We start from the raw sequence: 23,450 nt of genomic DNA on the forward strand, positions 1-23,450 counted from the left end.
AAAGCAAGCCACCGAGTGGCAAAGAAGATATTTACAACACATATATCCAACACATAACAAAGTATGTATATACAGAATCTATAAAGAATGCTACAAATCAGCCAGGTACAGTGGCTCAGGTCTGTAATCCCAGCAATTTGATAGGCCAAGGTGAGAGGATCGCTTGAGGCCAGGAGTTTGAGACCAACCTGAGCAACATAATGAGACTCCATCTCTACAAATAAAATAAAATATAAAAAGAATGCTACAAATCAATAAGAAAAAGGTACACTACCCAACAACAACAACAACAAAAAATAGGCAAAGGACTTAAACAAGCACTTTGCAAAAGAAGATACCCATATGGCCAATAAACATATAAAAAGGTTCTCAATTCCATTAGTCATCAGGAAAACATAAATTAAAACCACAATGAGATATCCATGCACACTCATCAGAATGTACCATGAAAAAGATAAATAACACCAAATCTTGGTGAGGATGTAGAGTAACTGGAATGCTCATATGCTACTAATGGTTATAACCACTTTGAAAATCTATTTTGAAATATCTATTGAAGCTGAATATATACTTAGTATTCGATTCAGCAATTCCACTCCTAGAAATATACCTACAGAAATTCTTATGTATGGTTAGCAAAAGACATGTACAATGTTTATGGCAATACTATTCACAATAGATCAAAGCCAGAAGCCCAACTATCCAAGTAAAATGGATACATAAATTGCAATATATTCACGTTGTATACCTACTGTGTTAAATTTTACTTATATGAAGTTTAAGAAGAAGCAAAATTAACCTATGAAGTTAGAAGCAAACATAGTGATTATGTGGATGGCAGGGAGGGAGGACAGTGGCGGGAAGGGAACATAAGAGGGGACTTCTGGAGATACTGGTAATGTTATGTTTCTCACTCTGGGTTTTGGTTAAATAAGCAGGTCACATTCTAAAGATTCATCAAGCCGTACAGTTACATTATTTCTGCAATTTTTGGAACATATCAATGCTTCAATAAAACGTTTAGGAAAAAGCAGAAAACATCACTCTAACTGTTGTATGGAGAGGACACAAGGGGCAAAGGACAGATCTATTAGGAGGGTACTGCAATCCTCCAGTTAGGAGAAAGCAGTGGTCTGGACTAGGCTGGGGGCCTTGGAAGGAGGAGAAAGAGTCAAAATCAAGATACACTGTAGAGTCTATGAGGCATGCTAATGACTAGATGTGAGATAGAGAAAAAGAGAAGATGCTAGAATTTTGGCCTGGGCACCCAAGTGAGTTTTAGTGCCATTTAATGAGATGGGAAAGACCAGAAAGGACGATCTGAAGTGATACAGGATGGGGTGGACATAGTAAATTTGAGATGCCAATTAGACATACAAGTGAAAATGTCACGTAGGAAGATGGATATACCCCCTGGAGCCCAGGGAGAGGTTCTGACTATACAGTGTGGTGGTTAAAAGAATACCCTGTAAAATTAGACTCTCTGTGCTCAAATCCATGCTGTCACTTACTGCTGTGTGCCCTTGGGCAAGTTACTCAACCTCTCTGTGCCCAGGACACTTCATTTGCAAAACGAGGTGTTGAAAATACTAAAGGAAATAGTACTTGCAATTTATGCCTGCCACATGAAAAATACTCAAATGTAGCTACTATTGCTAAAATTTTCTCAGTAGTAGCTTAGAGAAAGTACTGAAGGCTGTAAACTGGATGGGATCACTGAGGAAATCAGTACAGATAAAGAAAAGGTTGAGGACGCTTAACATTCAGATAAGGAAGAGCAAAGGAAGGCGCCACAAACAAAGTAGGAAAGGACAAGGACACTGTGGTGTCCAGGAAGAGAAGGAGCATTCCAAGAGGGTGACAAGTGTGTCAAATGAGGTTTAGTAAAATCAGGCCTGATCAGGACCTGCTACATAATTTGCAGGGCCTAGTGCAAAATGTAAACGTGAGGCTCTTACAGGAAAATAGTTAAGAATTGCAGGACAATGATAGCATAGCATTAAACTAAGCATGGAGCCCTGTGCAACTGTGTAGGAGGTATGCCCACAAAGCTGGCCCTGGGCCCAGTGAGAGGACGTTCCAGTTGGGCTTCCTGGGCCAAGTAGGGGCCCAAAAAGCTGTGAAACTCAATCATTTCCTGCATCAGGACTTACTTTACTTTGGTCCTGGATGAATAATAATATTGAAGATATATGCTTAGAATATTCCTAACATCAGAATTAGTGCATGTGTTTTCTTCTCCAAGAAAGTGGGATCAAAGCCAGAAAGCATGGACTCAGAAGAAAATAGGAGGGAGTTTATATATATCATATAATATATATGACCCCTAAGGCTGCAGATCACTTCAGCCTGGAAGTTTGAGACCAGCTGGGCAACATCTCAAAACCCTGTCTCTACAAAAAATACAAAAAAAAATTAGCTGGGCGTGGTGACCTGCACCTGTATTCCCAGCTACTCTGTGGGGGTGGGGGAGGCTGAGGTGGAGGCGGGAGACAGAGGCTGTACTGAGCTATGATTGTGCCACTGCACTCCAGCCTGCTCCAGACAGAGCAAGGCTCTGTCTCAAAAAAATTAAACAAAAAAAAAACTATGAAAACCAACACTGAATTTCCCTCTTTACTTCCTTAACCTTCTTTCTTAGGAAAGAATTGTCCTACCAAACCCTAATACCATGATAATAAAATGTATTTGGTTATTGATGTCAGTGTTGTACTGTGTCAACGTGGAATTTGCTTTCATACATTTCCATTAAACCACACCCTATATAAACATTACCACATAATTTAAAATGTCAAAGCTTGTACCATTCATCTTCAACGGGTCTATTCTGAGATAAAATGTCAAACGGGAGGAAATTAATGGAAAACATTAACTAGTAATCTACCAATTTAAAATAAACTATTTATAATCTATAACAATAATCCATTGTTTCAAGAAATCTCTGTTGGCAGAAGAACAAAGCCCATGCTTACCTAAGTCAGTGGTTTGTCTCTGGAGGTGACAACAAAGAATAACAAATGGAAAACATGTTTGCTCTGTGTCTATCACACAGTGCTCAAATGGTCACCCGTTTTTGTGTCACCTTAAGTACCAATAACTTCCTTGAGTCAACCCAAGCTTTCTCACTCATTGATTTGACCAAAATCAGCTGCAGTTACGTAGAGGCTCTGTCCAGAACACTATTTTCTGAAAAGAAATGTTATTGTCTCCAGTTTTTTGTTTCTTACAAATTATCTTACTTATCTTTTCAGTTGGTAATATTTGTACCTGATTCAGAATTCCAATATTACAGAATTCCAACATTACAAAATGGCATTTAATGAAATATCCTTCTAGTCCTTGACAACCTGGTTCTCCTTCTAGAGGCAACCAGCATTACTAATTTCTTGGGAATCCTTTGTGCGTATTCAAATGTGTGTGTCTATTCTCACACGCTTTTTATACAAATGGTAGCATATTATACGCTTTCTGCATTTTGCCTCTCTATCCTGCCTCCTCAGTCTACTTAGCATGATATATGCTGGAGATAATGTTTCGTTAATACCTAGAGCTGCCTCATTCCTTTTTCCCTCTTATTTTTGGTAAATTTTTATTTTGATAATTTTAATCTTACAGAAAAATTAGAGAGTTCTTAGGTTGCTCTTTGTCTTTATTGACCTTTATATTCTTGAAGACTATAAGCCTGTTATTTTGGTAGCATGTTTATTAATTTTATTAAAGATACAATTTTGACAAGAATATCACAAAAGTTATGTTGTGCCCTTAGCAGTGCATCATATTAGGGTGCACATGATGTCTCTTTGTCCTAATAGTGTTGATGTTAACTTTGATTGCTTGGTTTAGGTGATCCTACCTCTACCATGTAAAGCTACTATTTTTCCCTTTGGAATTAGCAAGTAATTTGTGGCATAATATGGTTTGGCTGTGTCCCCACCGAAATCTCACCTTGAATTGTAATTCGAATTATAATCCCCCTGTTTTGGGAGAGGGACCTCGTGGGAGGTGATTAGATCATGGGGGTGGTTCTCATGATAGTGAGTGATTTCTCACAGATCTGATGGTTTTATAAGGAGTTTCCCCACCTTTGCTCTGCACTTCTCTCTCCCGCTGCCATGTGAAGACGGACATGTGAAATGGACATGTTTGTTTCCCCTTAGGCCATGATTGTAAATTTCCTGAGGCCTACCGGCCTACCCAGCCATGTGGAACTGTGTGTCAATTAAACCTTTCTCCTTTATAAATTACCCAGTCTTAGGCAGTTCTTTATAGAGGTGTGTGAACAGACTAATACATGGAGAGATAAGACTATATAAATGTTGTCTTCCTCACCAAACTGTCACACACTAACTCTAGCATCCTTTCATAATTTTCTAACCCATCATTCTATGATTTACTACTTAATTAACATTCAATTAGTAAGTTAATGAATTAATATTTTAAAAATGTATTTACTGTTGTAAGGAAGAACCATCCATTTTCCTCCATTTATCTGTTTACTCATTTACTTATTTTTATCAGTGTGAATGTATAGATTATTTAATTCAACAGGTTATAATCCATAACTGTCATTTATTTTGACTCTCAAATTGTTCCAGATTTGGCAAATGAAAGCCCCTTTAAAAGCTGACCTCTGCGTCCTTTTGATATATTTCCATTCTTCAAATATTCCCTTATTTTCTAGAATTACAAGATGTTCTAAGACGTACTTCTCCTGCTCTAGCCCTGAAATGGGCCTTTTCTTTCCTCCCCAAAAAGCTCTGATTTATTTTAATGTATAATGGTATTTAGAAACCAGTATCTGGGCACAATGTTTGCTCATTGCTATTGGTGTGTCAGTGAACAGAGTTGAGGAATAAGACTGAAATCACAACGGGCAGAACTAAGAAATTAGCTATAAATAGAGAGCTATTATCTATCTATATGTAGGTATGTCGATTGATATAGATATTAAAAACCATGAGTTTTAATCTAACATCACAGAATACATTCTTGCTCTCCCTTTTTCCATATTTGTGACTCTCTTTTCCCACAATAAGAAACCTGGCTCCCATGCTCAACATATCTTTGCTCAATCCTAAAATACAAACAGTAGTTTCAGAATCATGAAACCACATCACTGCAAAAGCAATCCCACTAACTAGAGTAACCAGCCTGGACAACATGCTAGTTTTGGTTTTTTTGAGACAGAGTCTCGCTCTGTTGCCCAGGCTGGAGTACAGTGGTGCAATCGCGGCTCACTACAACCTCTGTCTCCTGGGTTCAAGCAATTCTTGTGCCTCAGCCTCCCAAGTAGCTGGGATTACAAGTGTGCACCACCACAGTCAGCTAAATTTTTTTGTATTTTTAGGAGAGACAGGGTTTCAGCATGTTGTCCAGGCTGATCTCGAACTCCTGGCCTCAAGTGATCTGCCTGCCTTGGCCCCTCAAAATGCTGGATTTACAAGTGTGAGCCACCACACACAGCCTGTTTTGTTTTTTTAACTGGGAGGCAATTAAATTGTAGGTGGCTCCTTTTTGGTCTTGCACACTTCCTTTTGCTCTTTGGTAGCATGGTTCTACTTGAGCTTGGAAATAAGTCCTAGGGCGTGGCCCTTTCTTTCACATGTGGTCCTGATTCCTAAAGACCTAGCCTTTCTGGTGCCTCAACTCAATGTCTGAAGTGCTCAGAGAGACTTCCTCTTTGTTGAAGCTAGAGACCTAGACATCCAGCCCTGCATGGTCATTAGTATCATCATTCAGCTCTCAGTTCAGCAGTGAGAGATCCCTGGTAGTCTTACAGTTTCCCACTCTGCACATCCTGAGCTCAGCCAGGCTGTTACTCTGAGGCTGCTCTACCTCTCTGCTGTGCAGCAGGAAAAATGCTCCCAGGAAGACAGTCAAGGAGATCATCACCTTGCATGTTTTCTTTCTTGTAAAGATCATAGTTTTTGCACTCTCTATAGGTCAATGCCTGAAAACAGCTAACTCACATATATTTTGTCCAGTTTTACAATTACTAGGTTGGTGCAAGATTGCGGTTTTTGCTGCTGGTATTTTCAGCTACCAATTACTTTCGTCACTGGAGGCAGAAATATGTTTTTATTCTTTTTTTTATTGATATGGAGTCTCGTTCTGTCGCCCAGGCTGGAGTACAGTGGCAGAATCTCGGCTCACTGCGGGCTTTGCCTCCTAGGTTCAAGCAATTCTCCTGCCTCAGCCTCTCAAGTAGCTGGGACTACAGGCACGCACCATCACACTGGCTAAATTTTTTTTTTGTATTTAGTAGAGACAGGGTTTCACGATGTTGGCCAGGCTGGTCTTGAACTCCTGGCCTCAGGTGATCCGCCTACCTTGGCCCCCCAAAGTGCTGGGATACAGGCGTGAGCCACCATGCCTGGCCAAATAGTACATATTTTAGATAACTTTGTACATTTGAAATATATTCCCTCTCAGGCCTTTTCATTCCATATTCAGAATAATCCTGATTGGCCAGGTGCAATGGCTCACGCCTGTAATCCCAACACTTTGGGAGGCTGAGGCGGGTGGATCACCTGAGGTCAGAAGTTCGAGACCAGCCTGGACAACATGGTGAAACCCCATCTCTACTAAAAACGCAAAAAAGTTAGCCAGGCACTGTGCTGCACGCCTGTAATCCCAGCTACTCGGGAGGTTGAGGCGGGGGAATCGCTTGAACCCGGGAGGCAGAGGTTGCAATGAGCTGAGATTGTGCCACTGTACTCCAGCCTGGGCAACAAAGTGAGACTCTGTCTCAAAAAACAAAACAAAACAAAACAAAACAAAAAACCTGATAATTCAGATTAGTTTCATATAGAAATCCTTGGATTTTTCAATTATTTCAGAAGTCCTTCTCTATATTTTCTACCTCCATTATGTCCTACTATAAAGTCCATTACTGAAAATAAACTCAGCTTTCTAGTTTCACATGGTACCATGACTTTGTACTTTATGCTGCATTTCCAGATTCATGCTTGCCTTTGAGTCACAAAAGAAATACCAGACTGCTTTATTTAGGGGGAAAATAGGGAAATCTTCTAAAGAAATCTATAAGAATGAGTTCCTTTATAAATATTTTTAAGAAATGAAAAATAAAAGGCAATCCCCAGACATACATCTATAAACCTAGATGGGGCCTGGCACAATGGCTCACTGTACTCCCAGCACTTTGGGAGGCCAAAGCAGGTGAATCACTTGAGGCCAGGAATTTGAGACCAGCCTGGCCAATATGGTGAAACCCTGTCTCTATTAAAAATACAAAAAATCATCCGGGCGTGGTGGCGCACACCTATAGTCCTAGCTACTTGGGAGGCTGAGGCATGAGAATCACTTGAACCCAGGAGATCGGGGCTGTAGTGAGCTGAGATCGCATCACTGCACTCCAGCCTGGGTGACAGAGTGAGACTGTCTCAAAACAACAATAAACCTAGATGGAAGTGAGGGAAAGGGTTGTACAATAAAAAGACAATATTCCAATCTTGACTAGACAAACTTTAATACTGTAATACGGTCAGAAATAGTTTGTACTATGCAAGCACTGCATAATAATATAATTAAGTGATGGTACTAACTTAAAATCCATTTGCCTTGAATAAGGAAATAACTAAGCATATTTGCTTTCTAGCTGATACTAAGTAATTAGCTTGCTAGTATAAGCTGGGTCTAAAGGAGCTGTGGGTGCTTTAAAAAGTAATCTTTAGTAATGACAAGCTGAAGAAATTGAATTTAATTTATTCAAATTTCACGTCTTTGAAGACTAGCAATAACGGAAACCTTTACTGAATTAGTACTATGGGCCTAGTATTTTTCAATACTGCATAAGTCTCAAGCCCAGGCATGGTGGCGCATGCCTGTAATCCCAGGGCTTCGAGAGGCCAAGGCAGAAGGACTATGTTAGGCCAGGAGTTCAAGACCAGCCTGAGCAATATAGTGAGACCCCACCTCTACAAACAATTTAAAAAATTACCTGGGCTTAGTGGTGCATGCCTGTAGTCCCAGCTACTCCAGAGGCTGAGGGAGGCAGGCGGCTGGAGCCCAGGTGGTCAAGGCTGCAGTGTGCTGTGACTGCATCACTGGACTCCAGACTAGGCACCTTTATAAGTATTATTTTATTTAATCCTAACAACAAGGCAGATAAATATCATTATCTCCATTTTACAGAAGAGGAAATGAGGCTTCGTGAGGTTAGGTAACTGGTCAAGGTAACATAGATGAAAAGTGAAAAGAGCTCAATTTTTAACCCACTTCTACAAGACTCCAAAGCCTAGGCTTTTAACCAATAAACCAGTGCTTCTCAAAGCAAAGGGAATTTATGAATTATCTCATCAGAGTTACTGGGGTCCTTGTTAAAAATACATATTTCTAGTAAATTATACATTATTTGGGGTGAGACCTGGGAATATAAATTTTTGACAAGTTTCTCACTGAATTCTGATGCACACTGAAATTTGAGAAATAATGTACTCTGTTACTACTTCTCAGTGTTACACTAAATTAGTTTAGCTTTTGTAATTTTTCAGCTTTTGTAGGTTTAGTAATTTTTTAAGCTATAATAGGAGAAGCTCCACAAAGTACCACATAGGTTGCCATCAAGAATTTGAAAAAAAAAAAAAAAAGTCTTTGGCAAATTTTTATTATGGTTTCACTGCAGGGAAAGAAACTAAAAAGTTCCAAATTTCAGTTTGCTTCTATTCAGTAAAAAAAAGGAAAGATTAACTTGTTCTTTACTATCATTTGTCGTACAAGCAAACCACATGTTACAGAAGAATTTAATCAATGACAGGATAACCTTGAAGGAAAAAGTGGGGGAAGTAACAACTTCAATGTTAAAATTATGCAATTTTCAACAGAAACTTCTAAAGTACAGGTCAGATTCTGCAAACCACGTGAAAATACTTTTAAAGGCTTTTACTGTTTGTTTAAACGTGAATGTGGCCCTCTGGGAAAGGGATGACTGGCCTAATGGAAAAGGGTATGGTTCTGGAATCAGACTCAAACCAGACTCTATTAGGCTAGAGGTCCCTAACCCCCAGGATGTGAACTGGTACTGGTCCATGGCCTATTAGGAACTGGGTTGCACAGCAGGAGGTGAGCGGCAGGCAAGCAAGCATTAAGGCCTGAGCTCCACCTCCAGTGAGATCAGCAGCAGCATTAGATTCTCACAGAAGTGTGAACCCTACTGTGAAAATTGTTTTCCATGAAGCCAGTCCCTGGTGCCAAAAAGATTGGGGACAACTGCTAGGCTCTGCTGCCTACTAGCTTTATACTTTTGGACAAGTTACTGAAATTTCAGTTGAAGGGATGATAACACTTCAAAGGCTATTTTGTTTTCTCCCATCCTCTTCCTTCTCATCACCTTTCCACTCATCCTGTGAAACCTAAGAGCCCCTATAATATGGTTTGGACTTATGATCCCACCCGAATCTCATGTTGAATTGTAATCCCCAGTGTTGGAGGAGGGGCCTGGTGGGACGTGATTGGATCATAGGGGCAGATTTCCCTCTTGCTGTTTTTGTGATAGTGAGTGAGTTCTCACAAGATCTGGTTGTTTAAAAATGTATAGCACCTCCCCTTCTTCTCTTCCTCCAGCTCTGGCCATGTAAGATGTGCCTGCTTCTCCTTTGCCTACCACCACGACTGTTAAGTTTCCTGAGGCCTCCCCAGCCATGTTTCCTGTACAGCCTGCAGAACTGTGAGTCAATTAAACCTCTTTCCTTTGTAAGTTACTCAGTTTCAGGGGTTTTTTTGTTTGTGTGTTTTTTTTTTTTTAAGATGAAGTCTCACTCTGTCGTCCAGGCTGGAGTGCAGTGGCACGATCTCAGCTCACTGCAGCCTTTGTCTCCCGGGTTCAAGCAATTCTCCTGCCTCAGTCTTCCGAGTAGCTGGGACTACAGGCGCATGCCACCACACCTGGCTAATTTTTCATTTTTAGTAGAGACAGGGTTTCACCATGTTGGCCAGGCTAGTCTCGAACTCCTGATTTCAGGTGATCTGCCTCGGCCTCCCAAAGTGCTGGGATTACAGGCATGAGCCACTGAGCCTGGCCTTCGGTATTTCTTTATTGCAGTGGGAGAACATACTAGTATATCCTACCTTCTAGAGTCTACTAAGAAAAAATCCACTATGCTTCAGGTCCTGCTTCCTCTAATTATGACCAGAAGTTGAAGCCTCAAGTCTCTCTGGTCATCAATCATTGTGCAAACTTTCACTCCCATAATGCTATGGATATCCCCTTAAGCTGACCCTGGTACCCATGCCTTCTCTCCTCAAAATTTACCACTGGGCCACAACACCCACTAGATGATGCCTCTTGTATTCACATCCTCCTCTCTGTAAGTCCCTCTTCCTCCTTAAGTATTTAAACCTTGACTCTGCTTGGGGACACCAAGTTTCCTGTCACCTTTCAAGCAGCAATCATTTTCTCTTTCACATGTCACCTACTTCAGTCACAGTCTTCCTTTCCATTTCAACTCTGAGCACTATGAATTAACTCAACAGATACATGACCCCAGCAACATGTAAGGCATTGTGGCAAAAGGGGGGAGTCCTAAGTGACAAAGCAGACAGAAATCTCTAATTGGGGAGCTTAAATTCAAGTGGAAACGTAGACAAACGTATCATTTTATTTATTTATTTATATTAATTTTTTAAAGATGGGGTCCTGCTATGTTCCCCAGGCTGGTTTCAAACTCCTGGGCTCAAGGTATCCCTCCTGCCTCAGCCCCTTGAGTAGCTAGGACTACAGGCATGCACCACTGTGCTTGGCTTTATATCATTTTAAATTATGCTAAGAGGTATGAAAGATAAAGCAGGAAGCTTTATTTTCTGTGGAGGTGGAATCTTAAATTAGATAGAATGACCGGGGGCATTTTAAATGGAGGTGTGAAGGACAGGGAGTCAGCCAAATAAAGGGTGAGGTGGTGAAGAACATTTCAGACCAAGGGGAAAATAGGGCCTCTCCAAAGACCTTTTTTCTCCTGCCTCCTCAGTCGCTCATTCTAAAAATCTTGTCACCAGCAGAACATGAACACTTCTCAAATCTCTGATTGCAACCCACCAGGACAACTTGCTTTCCTTATGACTCACTTCCATCTCATCCAGAACTCCAAGACCCATGTTCTCATCCAGACCCATGTTCTCCATTGAGGCTCTCTTCTCACCATCTTCACTTCACTAACCAATTTATAACCTTCGTTTCTCTCCTTATTCAATTATAATCCCCCTCATACATGTAACATTCAATCCCTTGACTCTCCCTCCTTCCTTCAAATTCCCCTGGCAAAAATCCCAAGCACTCTGCCTTTTCTGAGATCATAACTATAACAGTGAGAATTGCTGGTCACCCCAACCCCCAAACAGATTGGAAACACTATACATTTATGATAACTAAGTTTACATGAGTCTTATATACTCCAAAGCAGTGCATGATTCTCTATTAGTTTCTTTCTCCACTCTCTCTAATGACAATTTAATATTGTATCTATCTTCAACATTTCTACCCCACTCCTAACCTTGGCTTTCATGATACCCTACTATAATGGCTTTCTCTCCTATCTTTCTGATTATTCTTTCTTAGGTTATTTTGCTATCTCCTCTTCTGATCTACAGGTTGGATATCTTCAATATTCAGACATGGGGTCTTTGTTCTCATTGCTCTACATTCTTCCCAGGTGATCTCACTCATTCTCATGACTCTAAATACCATTTATATGCTAATAATTCCCAAATTTCTGTCTTGCCCATACCATCACAGTAATTTGAAGACCACCATCCTAGTTTGAATCACCATCATCTGCTGGTATTACTATAATCCCCCTAAGTGATTTCCCTACTAATAGTACAATCTCTGTATAGTAGCCAGAGTAGTCCTTTTGAGGTACAAATCATGTTATTCCCTTACTAATCCCTCTAACAATTTCCACCACTCTCAGAACAAAATCCTAAAACATGTCAAGTTTCCTGTAGCTGCTGTAACAAATTACAACAAACGTGGAGGCATGAAACAACAGAAATTTATTTATCTCACAGTTCCGGAAACCAGAAGCCTGAAATCACGGTGTTGACCAGGCCACACTCTCTCCAAAGGCTCTAGGGGATATCTCATTCCCTCCCTCTCCCAGCTCCTGGTGTCTCTAGGCACTCATTGGCTTGTTGCTATGTCACTCCAATCTCTGCCTCTGGCTTCACATGACCTCCTCTTATCTCCTCTGTATGTTTTTTATAAGGACACATCACTGGATTTAGGGCCCACACAGACAATTCAGGATGATCTCATAATCATTAAGATCCTTTGCAGACTTACATCTACAAAGACTTTTTTCCCCCCAAATAAGGTCACATCACAGGTTCCAAGGACTACGACATGGACACATCTTTTGGAGGGTCACCATTTAAACCCACTATAGCTTCAAGGCCCTGCCTAAGCTGTCTCTGCCTCCCCATGAAGCTTCATCTCTCTTTGTTTACCAGGTTCTACCCATTCTGGCATTCTTATACTTTCTTGATCTAGGACAGCTCTTTCCCAGCCTTGGTCTTTGCCTATGCTATTCTCATTTTAGTCTTTACCCAGCTAACTTCTCCTCTGGTCTTCAGTTAAATCTAACTTTCACAGGGAAGTATTCCTTGACCCCATAAATTTAAGGATGTCTCCACTGTTATCTTCCCTTTAAAAAGCACTCCATGGCTGGGTGCAGTGGCTCACACCTGCAATCCCAGCACTTTGGGAGACTGAGGTGGGTGGATCACTTGAGGTCAGGAGTTCGAGACCAGCCTGGTCAACATGGTGAAACCCCATTTCTACTAAAAATACAAAAATTAGCTGGGCACTGTGGCATGCACCTGTAGTCCCAGCTACTTGGGAGGCTGAGGCACGAGAATCACTTGAACTTGGGAAACGGAGGTTGAAGTGAGCCGAGATCATGCCACTGCACTCCAGCCTGGGCTACAGAGTGAGACTTGGTCTCAAAAAAAAAAAAAAAAAAAACCCAGCAGCATACTATTCCTTTCCTTCACAGCTTTGACTACTTTCCTTTGTTTCATCAAGTTGTACCGACAAATGGATTTGTATTTACTTGTTAATATTTGTCTCTACCACTGGACCATGAACTCTTCATATCATCTTATGAAGCACATCTGCTTTCTTCCCCTCTTTATGTAAACCCAGAGCATAAAATGGCATTTGGCATACAGTAGCTTTAACTAAATAAGGGAGCAGTAAATAAATAGACTGCCTCCTCTTCCCCTTTTGAACAGGATTAGATAAATGCAAATAGACAGGTTAGAATGGTGACCAGACACCCAAAGACACTGCTGGCCTGCAGTAGATATCACTCCTAGCCCAGCCTGGAAGATTGATAAAAGCTTGGCACAAATGAAAAAGTAGTATCTCAAAAATTATTAAGTTAGAAGGACTTCTCTTTCTTTCTTTTTTTTTTAACATGACATAGCCTCAGGAAGTCCTGAAGCTAATTTTAATGTGCCCTCTAATTTTCATTTCTGCTGTGGATAACTATACAACTCAGGAACTTGTTTCACCTTTTACGGTAATCTCCACCTCCTGTCCAAAAGGATTGATTGAAGTTTCTCTGAAATTTTAGGAAAAACTCCCATATAAACTTATTTCCAAGCCCCACCTAACACTAAGCAGACTGATTCATTGATATATATGTATAACTTTCTTAATTCTGCAAATTACAAAATGATTCAAGTATTATTAATACTAAATCTTACTAGCCTGTTCTAAAGTCTAGCGTGCACAGAGGCATGCAAAGAGGTCTAGCATGGAAAGAGAAATCTTTTCTGAGACATCTGAAATTCTCCAGCCTGCTTTTTTACCTGAGGTATTTTTTAAAAACTGAGATATTATTCAAATACCATAAAATTTAGCCTTTTAAAGTACACCAGTGTTTTGCCCAACATTTGCACTTTTATCACTAATTCCAGAACATTCTCATAATCCCCTACCCCCTGCCACCTGCCAAAAATTCATCTCTGTTAGCATTCTCTATTCCTACCTTTCCCAGACCCTGGTAAACACTAACATACTGTCTCTATGGATTTTCCAGTCTTTTTTATACTCATGAAACTGAAACACAGAGAGATGAAGTGATTTACACAGAGCTGCAAGTCACTTAGTAAGTGAAAGGGAGGTGGTCTTTTACATATCGAGGTCAGGGAAGGCATAGTTACCAAGGTGATGTTTGAGCCAAGACTTGACTATAGTGAGGAAGTTAGTAAGGTCGGTGTCAGGAGAGAGTGTTCAAGGTAGGTCAGATATGATCTGAGAAACACTATAGAGTATCAGCTACAGGGTGGGAAACCATCAGGGGTTGTGCAAAATTGTGGTTGAATGAATCAGTGAAAGGTTGGTGAGTAGGCTTAGGTTTATCTCTAAAGCAAAGGTAATTTTCATGGATTTCTTCAGAGAAGAGAAGAGTTATTTTTGTGAATCTTTTCTTTTTTTTTTTTTTTTTTTGAGACGGAGTCTTGCTCTGTCGCCCAGGCTGGAGTGCAGTGGCCGGATCTCAGCTCACTGCAAGCTCCACCTCCCGGGTTCACGCCATTCTCCTGCCTCAGCCTCCCGAGTAGCTGGGACTACAGGCGCCCGCCACCTCGCCCAGCTAGATTTTTGTATTTTTTAGTAGAGACAGGGTTTCACTGTGTTAGCCAGGATGGTCTCGATCTCCTGACCTCGTGATCCGCCCGTCTCGGCCTCCCAAAGTGCTGGGATTACAGGCTTGAGCCACCGCGCCCGGCCGCAGGAACTTTTAAGTGTATAAAAATTAGTGAAAATATGTTTAGGTCACCTATATATATGCTAAATGCAGCTATAAGACCATCTGATGTTAGAGTCCTTATAATAGTCATTCTCAGGCAGTGTGTTCTGGCCAGGGAGAGACAGGGGTATAGGGATTTAGGAATCACTAAAGAGGAAGAGACATGCCACTGTTGGAAGGGAATTGCATTTTATGGACCAGGGAAATATGAGGATTTGTGGTTTAGAGGACAGACATTTTTCTTTTCCACCCAGGGTAGTGAAATTGGTGCTAATATGTCCAGGTCCCCATTGCTTCCTTTTATAGTGGCCCAAGTGGGCCCCAGAGATCCCTGATCATTTCTAGTTTGCTCATGAGTAGTTAATAAAATAATAGTACGAACACCCCTTCCGAATACTTGCTGATTAACTACACGTTGTAAAATAATATGGGAATTTTGACTTTTTAAATATCTACTGCCTGAATTTTCAAATAAGTAAAAGAACTGCAAGCTGAACTTACTTCCATTGCCATTATAAATATATACACAGGAGTACGTTCCCACAGGCTAAAATAATCACAATCTATTTGCAAAAATAATCAGGCACACTTTTTATTTTATGTCTTAATCAACATTACAAATACAAAAGGAAAAAAGTCAGAAACAACTCATCACGGAGAAAAAAAATCATTCAGAAGAGATTAATCTGAACTTCAACATTCTTTGTGCTCATTTTAAAATTATTAAAACAGGAATTCAAAAGGACAAGCAAATAAAAACCAAGTATTTTATTAATTAAAATTGAGACCCTAAACCAACTAAGACCATACAACTTAAAAATAAGCTGTCTTCATCCTAGAAAAGTTTGATTTGCCATCATATAATGAATATGTAGGAACTTACTAATGGGTAAGTAAACAAATTTTCTTTTACAAACAAGTGATTTTGAGTGATAGAGATCCTCCTGGTGACTAGAATTTTTTTTAATGACTAAAAATGCCTATTTAGATCGTCCATGTGTCCATAGAGTTGGACACTAAATAACACAGTGAACATTTAAAGTTGAAACTCCTTATCTATCAGATATTTTCCTAAAACTGTTTTTAAGCATATACATTAACTGAAAAGGACAACTCTTAATTGTCTACAGCAAAAGAGAGCTTTGGTACTAATAAATTCAAATTAGGGAATCAGTTTTTTTAAATGTAGAATTACAGAGTATTTTTGGAATTAAATTGGAACGTGCCTAAATATGAAAATGTGAAAGTCCTGCTTTTCTGTTATGTACTCATGAGGAATGAACAGCCTAACTATACTGGATTATTGACATAAATAAAGCACCACTGTAAAATCTCTTCCTAAAAGATTGCTGGGTCACACCTAGCAATTTAGGGCAAAAAGTCAATAAAAAATTAAGGTACTTTATTTTTTAAAGCCTCATTTCCCTTTTGATAGGAGCATCAAGGTACTAAAATAAAAATAATGTAGTAAGTACTTTCAAAATATAACAATTTTAGTTATCCCATATAATAGGGGTTAACAAGAAAACAAAAAAAATAAATAGAGAAAATTTAAAATTAAGTAAAAAAAAAAAAGTATTTTTAAAAAGCAGCCTGGGCAAGAGAAGTGGGTGGGTTTAGGAGAATCCCTTTTGAAAAACTCAGAGCATTATTATTAACCCTTCTTAAATTAAATGCAGGGCCAAGCATGCTGCATGTGGAATCTGGACAATTCATTGATAAACTTTAAGGTTGCTAAATAACTTACAGAAACTATGAATGCATTTTCATTTTACGAGGCAAAAGAGAAAATATTCAAGATTGCATACCAATTTTACTTTTTCAAATGTTATCCTAAAGAATTTCCTTAATTTAGATTTTGCAAAATTCTTACTCTCCAAGTCATCAAGTAAACACTAAAAGCAACTTTACTCGTGAATACAGTGGACATAAATGAAGCATGCATTTTTCATAAATCTAGGCCAAAGTGTACTAATTGAGATTTAATTCTAAATTCATCCTGTGATTTCTGGATATAATATTGGTATAAAACCAGTAAAAATACTTAAAGAAAAAAGTGTTTACTTCCCAAATAATTTAGTTTTGGAAATATTTATATTCTTAGTCAAAATATTACTTTTAGAGTCTAAAGGTTTTAAAAACAAAATTGGTTCAACAATTATCAAAATGAAACGACTATAAACACTGACTAAAACTTCTTAACCCACAGAAGTAAACCACTTCAGGTGAGTTCCGCTCACTTAATTCGTGTTTTTTTTTTTTTTTTTTTTGAGACAGAGTCTCGCTGTTGCCCAGGCTGGAGTGCAGTGGCGCAATCTTGGCTCACTGCAAGCTCCGCCTCCGGGGTTCACGCCATTCTCCTGCCTCAGCCTCCCGAGTAGCTGGGACTACAGGTGCCCACCACCACGCCCGGCTAATTTTCTGTATTTTTAGTAGAGACGGGGTTTCACCGTGTTAGCCAGGATGGTCTCCATCTCCTGACCTCGTGATCCGCCCGCCTCGGCCTCCCAAAGTGCTGGGATTACAGGTGTCAGCCACGGTGCCCGGCCTCAGCTCACTTAATTTTTAAAAAACCCATTTCTCTTCTCCAGCTTCACAACTGGATTGAACATTGCTCAACTGCTCAATAACATTACCTATGTCAAAAGTGAAAAGATAAAAAGTATTGTAAAGATTGCACAGTGAGTGAATCTGGAAAGAATATACTGTATAATCAACATTTCAGAGCTGAAAGGGATATTTAAGATCCAATCCAGCACCCACATTTCACAGATGAGAAAACCAAGCCCAAACACATCAAATAACTTGACCAAAGTCACATTCCTCAGCTGGGCCATTCATTCATTCAGTCATTCATTCACCCACTTACTGAAAGGGGCACCTAAGTGCCAGGCTTGGTGCTAGGAGATGGAAAGCAGCATTCACAACTGCCAAGGCAGTCTTTTTTCCTTGCACTTTAAAGATAAATTCTTAAATTTCCTGATCAGCAGAATTCGTAGGAGAGTTCCACAGCCTTGGCAGAACCTAGCCCACTTTCAGTTTCACACATTTTAATAAACATAGTTGGGTTTAACTTCAGAGAGGCCTCAGTTGTGTTTACTTTAAATGATTAAGCATTCACAAAGGGAGGCATAGTATTCAGAATGAGTCCCTTTCTAGTACATTCATAACTTAAGGAAGTGCAATCAGAAAATGCCCTGCACACACAAACACGTTCACAGAGAGGACAGCTTACAAATCAGAGGAATTTGAGGTATTAATATATAGATCAGTGAAGTCCAATAGCTCAAGTTTACAAAGTATGGAATGTAAATATCTCCCCATTTCATTTAGATATGGGTACGTCTGCATGTTAAAAAGGCCTCCAAACTCACACTCAAACAAATGCCCTCTTCCAATTACACGTATCTCTAAAACCAGGCCTTTTGCATTAAGCTCAATTTTCTTTTTGATTAGAAAAAAAAAGTTAAAAATAAAATCTAAAATTTAATGTGCTGGCTAAAAAAGAAATTCAAATTCTATGTAATGAAAATAGCAATAGCTCCAACTGCACATTCGTGAGTTTTGTTAAAAAATGGGATGTGCGGTGAACTTACCCATCAACATAAATCATACCTCATTTTACTTGGACCTTTACATTCTTTAATATTAAGTCTGGCACTTAAATGTTTTGTGTGTTTCAATTCACAGACAAAGCTCTTATATAAAACAACCCATATAAGTAAGGCACTGTGAAATATTAAACAGCAGCACTCAAATGAACCCCAGCTTTCCAGTGCTCCACAGATGACTGCTAGGTGGCTTTTGATAAAATACAATCTTCACTGAGGCCCTTAAGGCTCTTTGACTTTCTTGATGCTATTGTCAGCTCATGACGAAAGTGCTGTTGTGCTCTATTTCTCAAAACTCCAAATTTGATTTTTATCTAGAGCATCACAAGTTCTCATTTGTACATCAGGTCGGCCCTCCGGTGTCCGATAAGCACTAAGACACAGTCCTGAGTGTGGGTGAAAAATAGTTCCATCTTCTTTAAAATGCCAAATAATGTTTGCTGGTACAGGGAACCCATCTTTGGGACAATTTTGCATTCCTACATAATTTTTTTGCTCAGGAACCTCTGCACATAACTCTGTCACAGAATTAAACCTTATTTCTTTGTTTGAAGTATATTCAAAGAATTGATTGCCTCCTTGACCATGGCATCCAAACAGTGAAAGGTTAGCACCTGTGGGGTTGTTGTCAGGAGAATTATAATCTAAACATTCAGAAGAGATCCCTCTACTGCGAATAGCCCCATGCCAGCCTGGCCTATCCTCTGGAACATGTAAATTAGGAAACACGTTTTTCAAATACCAGTCAAAGCTCTTGCATCTCAGCCGCTCTCGTAGTAATTTTCTTTCAGAAATATCACCATAAGCTTCTTTCCTTGCTGGAGGGTTTCTATTGTAGAAGTGCTCTTTGTACTCATCCATCCAAACTTCTGCTGCCCGAGCAGTATTCTGCAGGAAATTGGGGCGAGCATAGGGTGCCCGCTTGGGGAACACATGGCCCACGTGGGAACATGGGTGGATCTCCAATTTGCCACCACACTGCCACACCCTAAAAGACAGCTCAAGGTTTTCACCTCCCCACACTTCCATTCCTGTGTCATATGTTCCAAGGTACTGAAAATATTTCTTGCTGACAGCAAACAGTCCTCCAGCCATGGTGGGTGATCTGATGGGGTCAATTCTTGATATCCGCCTGTCCCTTTCGTGTTTGGGGACAGAATGCCACTGAAATGTTAAACGCCAGTCAAACCCACCAATCATGGGCTCCCCTGTCTGCATATAGAATTCAAAAGTATTCCAATCAATTGTGTCTATAACAGGACACACAATTGCTGTTTCATCTCTCCCAATCCTTTCCAAAAGCGGTTCCAGCCAACCGGAATTACACTCACAGTGACAGTCCAGGAAAGTGAGGACGTCTCCAGTGGCGAAAGTGGCCCCAATCAGACGGGCCCTAACCAGCCCCTCTCGCTTATTGGTCCTAATCAAGCGTACTCTATCAAGATTGCTGATGTAAGTTTCAAGCTGCGTCTTCAAATAAACTCTGTCACTCAAGTCATCCACCAAGATGATCTCTTTCAAAAGGACTGCAGGAGAAGTTTCTAAAACACTGTGAATAGTACGGAGCAAAGTCGACCAGGCTTCATTATAGAAAGCAATGATAACAGAGGTGGTAGGAAGTATCCTATAGTTGAACTTCTGGGACTTACACTCATACATTCTTTTATCCTCTATGTGTCGATGCAGGGAAATTCTGTCACTGAGGTAAATATTGATGGCATATCTCTCAATGAGTTCTTCTTGCTGCTTCAGCTCACCCTCGTTGAGTTGGAGTTTGCTGGCTCTCCCCCACTCCCCAGGTGCATGGGAATCTGCAGGGGGCTTCTTATAAAGGGGTCGAGACAAATCCTCTGTATTTTTCTGGAGGTCTGAGAGCCTTCTTGACCCCAGCTCCCTGGCACGGCCGGCTCCTGCGGAGGCATGAAAAGTGGAGACCAAGAGCTCCACGAAGATATAGGCCACTGTTAAAAACGCCAGCAGCAGGCAGCTCTTGCCCGCCCAAGTCCACCTCACCGCCATCCGGATTCTCAGGGCTGGGGCGCAGACGCAGCCACCCAGCCACCACGCAGGGGAAGGGCGGCGGAACCCACAGCTCGAGCTCAGGTACTTCCCAGCAGGTTCTTCCTTTCATGCAGGCGCTGGGCTTCTTTCCAGCCACCTGGGCTTTCCAGGGGTCACCTGAGCCCTCTCGGTCCTCGACCTCCGGCACAGCCCAACTCCTCTCTCCCCACTTCCTCCTGCTCGGCTCACAACTTTTCACAAACTCTCCAGCCAACACCCCACCCTTCCCGGGCCGAGGACAAACCCCTCCCCTTCCCACTCACTCCTCCTGGTGGTTAGTTTGCGAAAGTCGTCCGCTAGGCCTAGACTGCTGGATAGGAGACTCTTGGCCGGGCCGGGGGCCGGGATGGCCGAGGGGGCCCCAGCTGCGCCCCGCTGCGCTGGGCCCTAGTCTCCGGGTGCTCTCAACCCCCATACAGGCCCCTAGCCGTTCTCCTAGGGACTTTGCCCGGACAGGAGGAAAGGTTTCCGGCCCGTGGAGCTTTTGTCTCATTACAAAAGCAAAACAAGAGTAAGACTTACCGAGTTGCTTGCCGTTGGGGCTGAAGTCCAAGGAGGCGATTGCAGCTTTGTGGCCTTTGAAATAACGCTCCAGAACGGGGTCCTCCTGGAAAGGAAAGTTGTCAAGTTTTGAAAGCCGCCGCAGACCTCGAATTCTGGGGGCCGGGATCGACGCTGCCACTCTGCCGGAGTCCGGCCTGGGAACGGCCACCCAGGCGGCGGCTTCGCTGGGCGGCGGGGCCGGGCAGCAGCCCACCCACGGGCGCGGCGCCCAGTCGGGCTACAGGGAGACGCCGGCGCCAGCTCTCCCCGCAGAGCCCGCAAAACGCTCTGTTCGCGCTCCCCAGAGTCCAGCGCATCGTAGGAACCGCGGCCCCTTTGACATGCACGTTCCCGGGCCCCGCCCGCTGGCACAGGGCAGGCAGGTGCTAGGGTGCGCCTCGGCTTTGGTACTTTTTTTTTTTTTTTTTTAAATACTTCCCAGGTGATTCTGACGTAGGCGCTCCACGGAAACCCTCCAAGAATTCTGGGGGCCGTGGGACCGCCTGGCTCAGTCCGGAGCTCCGGAACTCGGGGAAGAGCGCCGGGGAGCTGTGTCTGGTTTCCGCACTCCGTCCGCCCCGGTGTCAGAGTGAGATACGGACGCCCCGGGACGAGGGGCTCAGGACCCGGCTGCGGACACCTGCCTCCATCTCCCGCCAGGTGCGGGTTCGGCCCGGACCTGGCTCCGCAGCCCGCGGGACAGGCTCCGGGGAGGGATCCCCCCGCACTTACAACCCGTTCTTACCGTGGCTGAGGCCATCGGGGGGAGTGGTCCGCCCCAGGCTCCTGCGGGTGGGGGAACCCGGGGAGGGGAGGAGAGGGGAGGGGATGGGGCAGGAGAGGGGACCGTGCGGCTCCCGGAACCGTCTGCCCAGAGCGGCAGCGCCTCCCGGTCACTACAACAACGGCGGCCCAGTCAAACCCCGCGCTCCAGGCATGGCTAGCCGAGCCCCGAGACACCGCCAGCCCTGTAAAGAGCGGACGGGAGGGATGCTCCGGTTCAGCTGTGGCTACACACCAAAGCCATGTTTACTAACACTCGCGTTCCCTGTGGTTTGACGTCAGGAAGTGGGGTAGTAACCAGGACGGGAATAAGAGCGATGAATGGGAGTTGTGAGCCTGTAATCGATGCAATCAGAGTTCTATTACGTTTTAAAGAGACAGCACCCGTGACGTTTAAGGTGATCCCCTACCGTTTATTTTGTTGACGTAAAGCTTTGAAGTGGGGCAGCTTGCTAGTTATTAATATACTAAAAGGAACTAAATCCCCGGAGGGGGCGGATTTGAATTTATTTACCACTGTTTTCCATACAGTGCCCTGCGGGATATTGATATAGATGCTGGATGTGCGTGATGAATGAAATGAGTGAATGAATGAATAAATGTCGTGCATGCACTTAATAATGTTCTGCGATATGTTTCCAATCTCATTTGCTGATTTGCGTATACCTTAGAGCACTAAACTTACACAGCTGGATACTTAAAGTCTTTAGGAAGACTTGGAAACATGGTTTTGGTTTGTTGGTTTTTTTTGTTGTTGTTGTTATGAGACCACCTTTCTACAGCAGACTTTGTCACACATAGTATCATTTGTGCTTCAGTCAAACAATGTAGTTGGTAGAATTACAAAATGTTTTCAATGTTTCCAAGTTATAAACTTGATTCCTAGATACTGGTCTTAGAGGTCACACAGAGGCAGTTCTTCTAATTCCAAGTCCATATACTTTTTTTTTCTTTAACCCTGCCTCAAAGTGTGTTCTAGGCTGAAAATTACATATAGTGTAAAGATCCTTAGCTACATCAAAAGGCATAATAGAGCACAGCTGGTAAGATATGTGTTTTATGCAAATGAAAGGTATGCTACACACCTTAATTACAGATTCCCTAGTTGTCTAGTGATTGAGTTTAATTTTATTGAATATGGTACTTAACTAAACAGGTAGGCTTTAGATTACAGTGTTAGTTAATTTAAGTATACACTTGTTAAATATCTGTTGTATGTTTGGCCTTGAGGGACACAATGATGACTAAGATATTTCCCCTACCTTCAAGAACTCAGCAATCTAGGGTTGATGAGTCTCATGCTTTAGCATATCTAATGTTGATTTGGGGGCCCCATTTCCAGAGATGCTGAATCAACATATACAAGGTGGGATCCAGGGCCCTTCTGATGTAACAAGCTCCATAGATGATTACTATGGGAGTCTTGTCTGTCTATGTTGAGAAACACTGCATTAGTCTAGGAGATGATATGTTAAGAATGTTGATACCAGCAACTTGTCAGCAAACTGTTGCAGGACTCTTAGTTTTACTATATATTCCCAGTTTAGGTTTGACTTATTTTAAAAGCCTGACAAATATATTTAAAAATTATTTTAAAATAATGCTGGATACTGGTGGGAATGTAAAATGATGTAGCTCTGTTAAAAAAATTTTCAGTTCCTCAAAAAGTTAAACCTAAAATTAC

At 41.8% G+C, this 23,450-nt stretch overlaps 1 protein-coding gene across 3 annotated transcripts in view; it reads right to left on the minus strand.

Annotated features, from left to right (window-relative positions):
* LOC105505626 (POC1 centriolar protein homolog B) overlaps nucleotides 1-22,113 on the minus strand; it is a 102,843-nt gene extending 80,730 nt beyond the window's left edge. The window contains exons 1-3 of one of the 3 annotated variants that reach the window (XM_011933502.1): nucleotides 21,729-22,053; nucleotides 20,963-21,047; nucleotides 18,524-20,289 (exon numbers count right to left, since the gene is read on the minus strand). In XM_011933502.1, the coding sequence (XP_011788892.1) occupies nucleotides 18,662-20,289; nucleotides 20,963-21,047; nucleotides 21,729-21,743 (1,728 nt within the window). In that variant the 5' untranslated portion in view covers nucleotides 21,744-22,053 and the 3' untranslated portion in view covers nucleotides 18,524-18,661. Of the gene's footprint in view, nucleotides 1-18,523; nucleotides 20,290-20,962; nucleotides 21,048-21,728 lie in introns of those variants that run through there. The other 2 variants (XM_011933510.1, XM_011933519.1) reach the window with 2 other exon arrangements.
* Between the last annotated feature and the right edge of the window lie 1,337 nt (nucleotides 22,114-23,450).

The sequence above is a fragment of the Colobus angolensis genome, unplaced genomic scaffold, assembly GCF_000951035.1.
Source record: "Colobus angolensis palliatus isolate OR3802 unplaced genomic scaffold, Cang.pa_1.0 Scaffold10, whole genome shotgun sequence".
Taxonomy (NCBI): Eukaryota; Metazoa; Chordata; class Mammalia; order Primates; family Cercopithecidae; genus Colobus; species Colobus angolensis.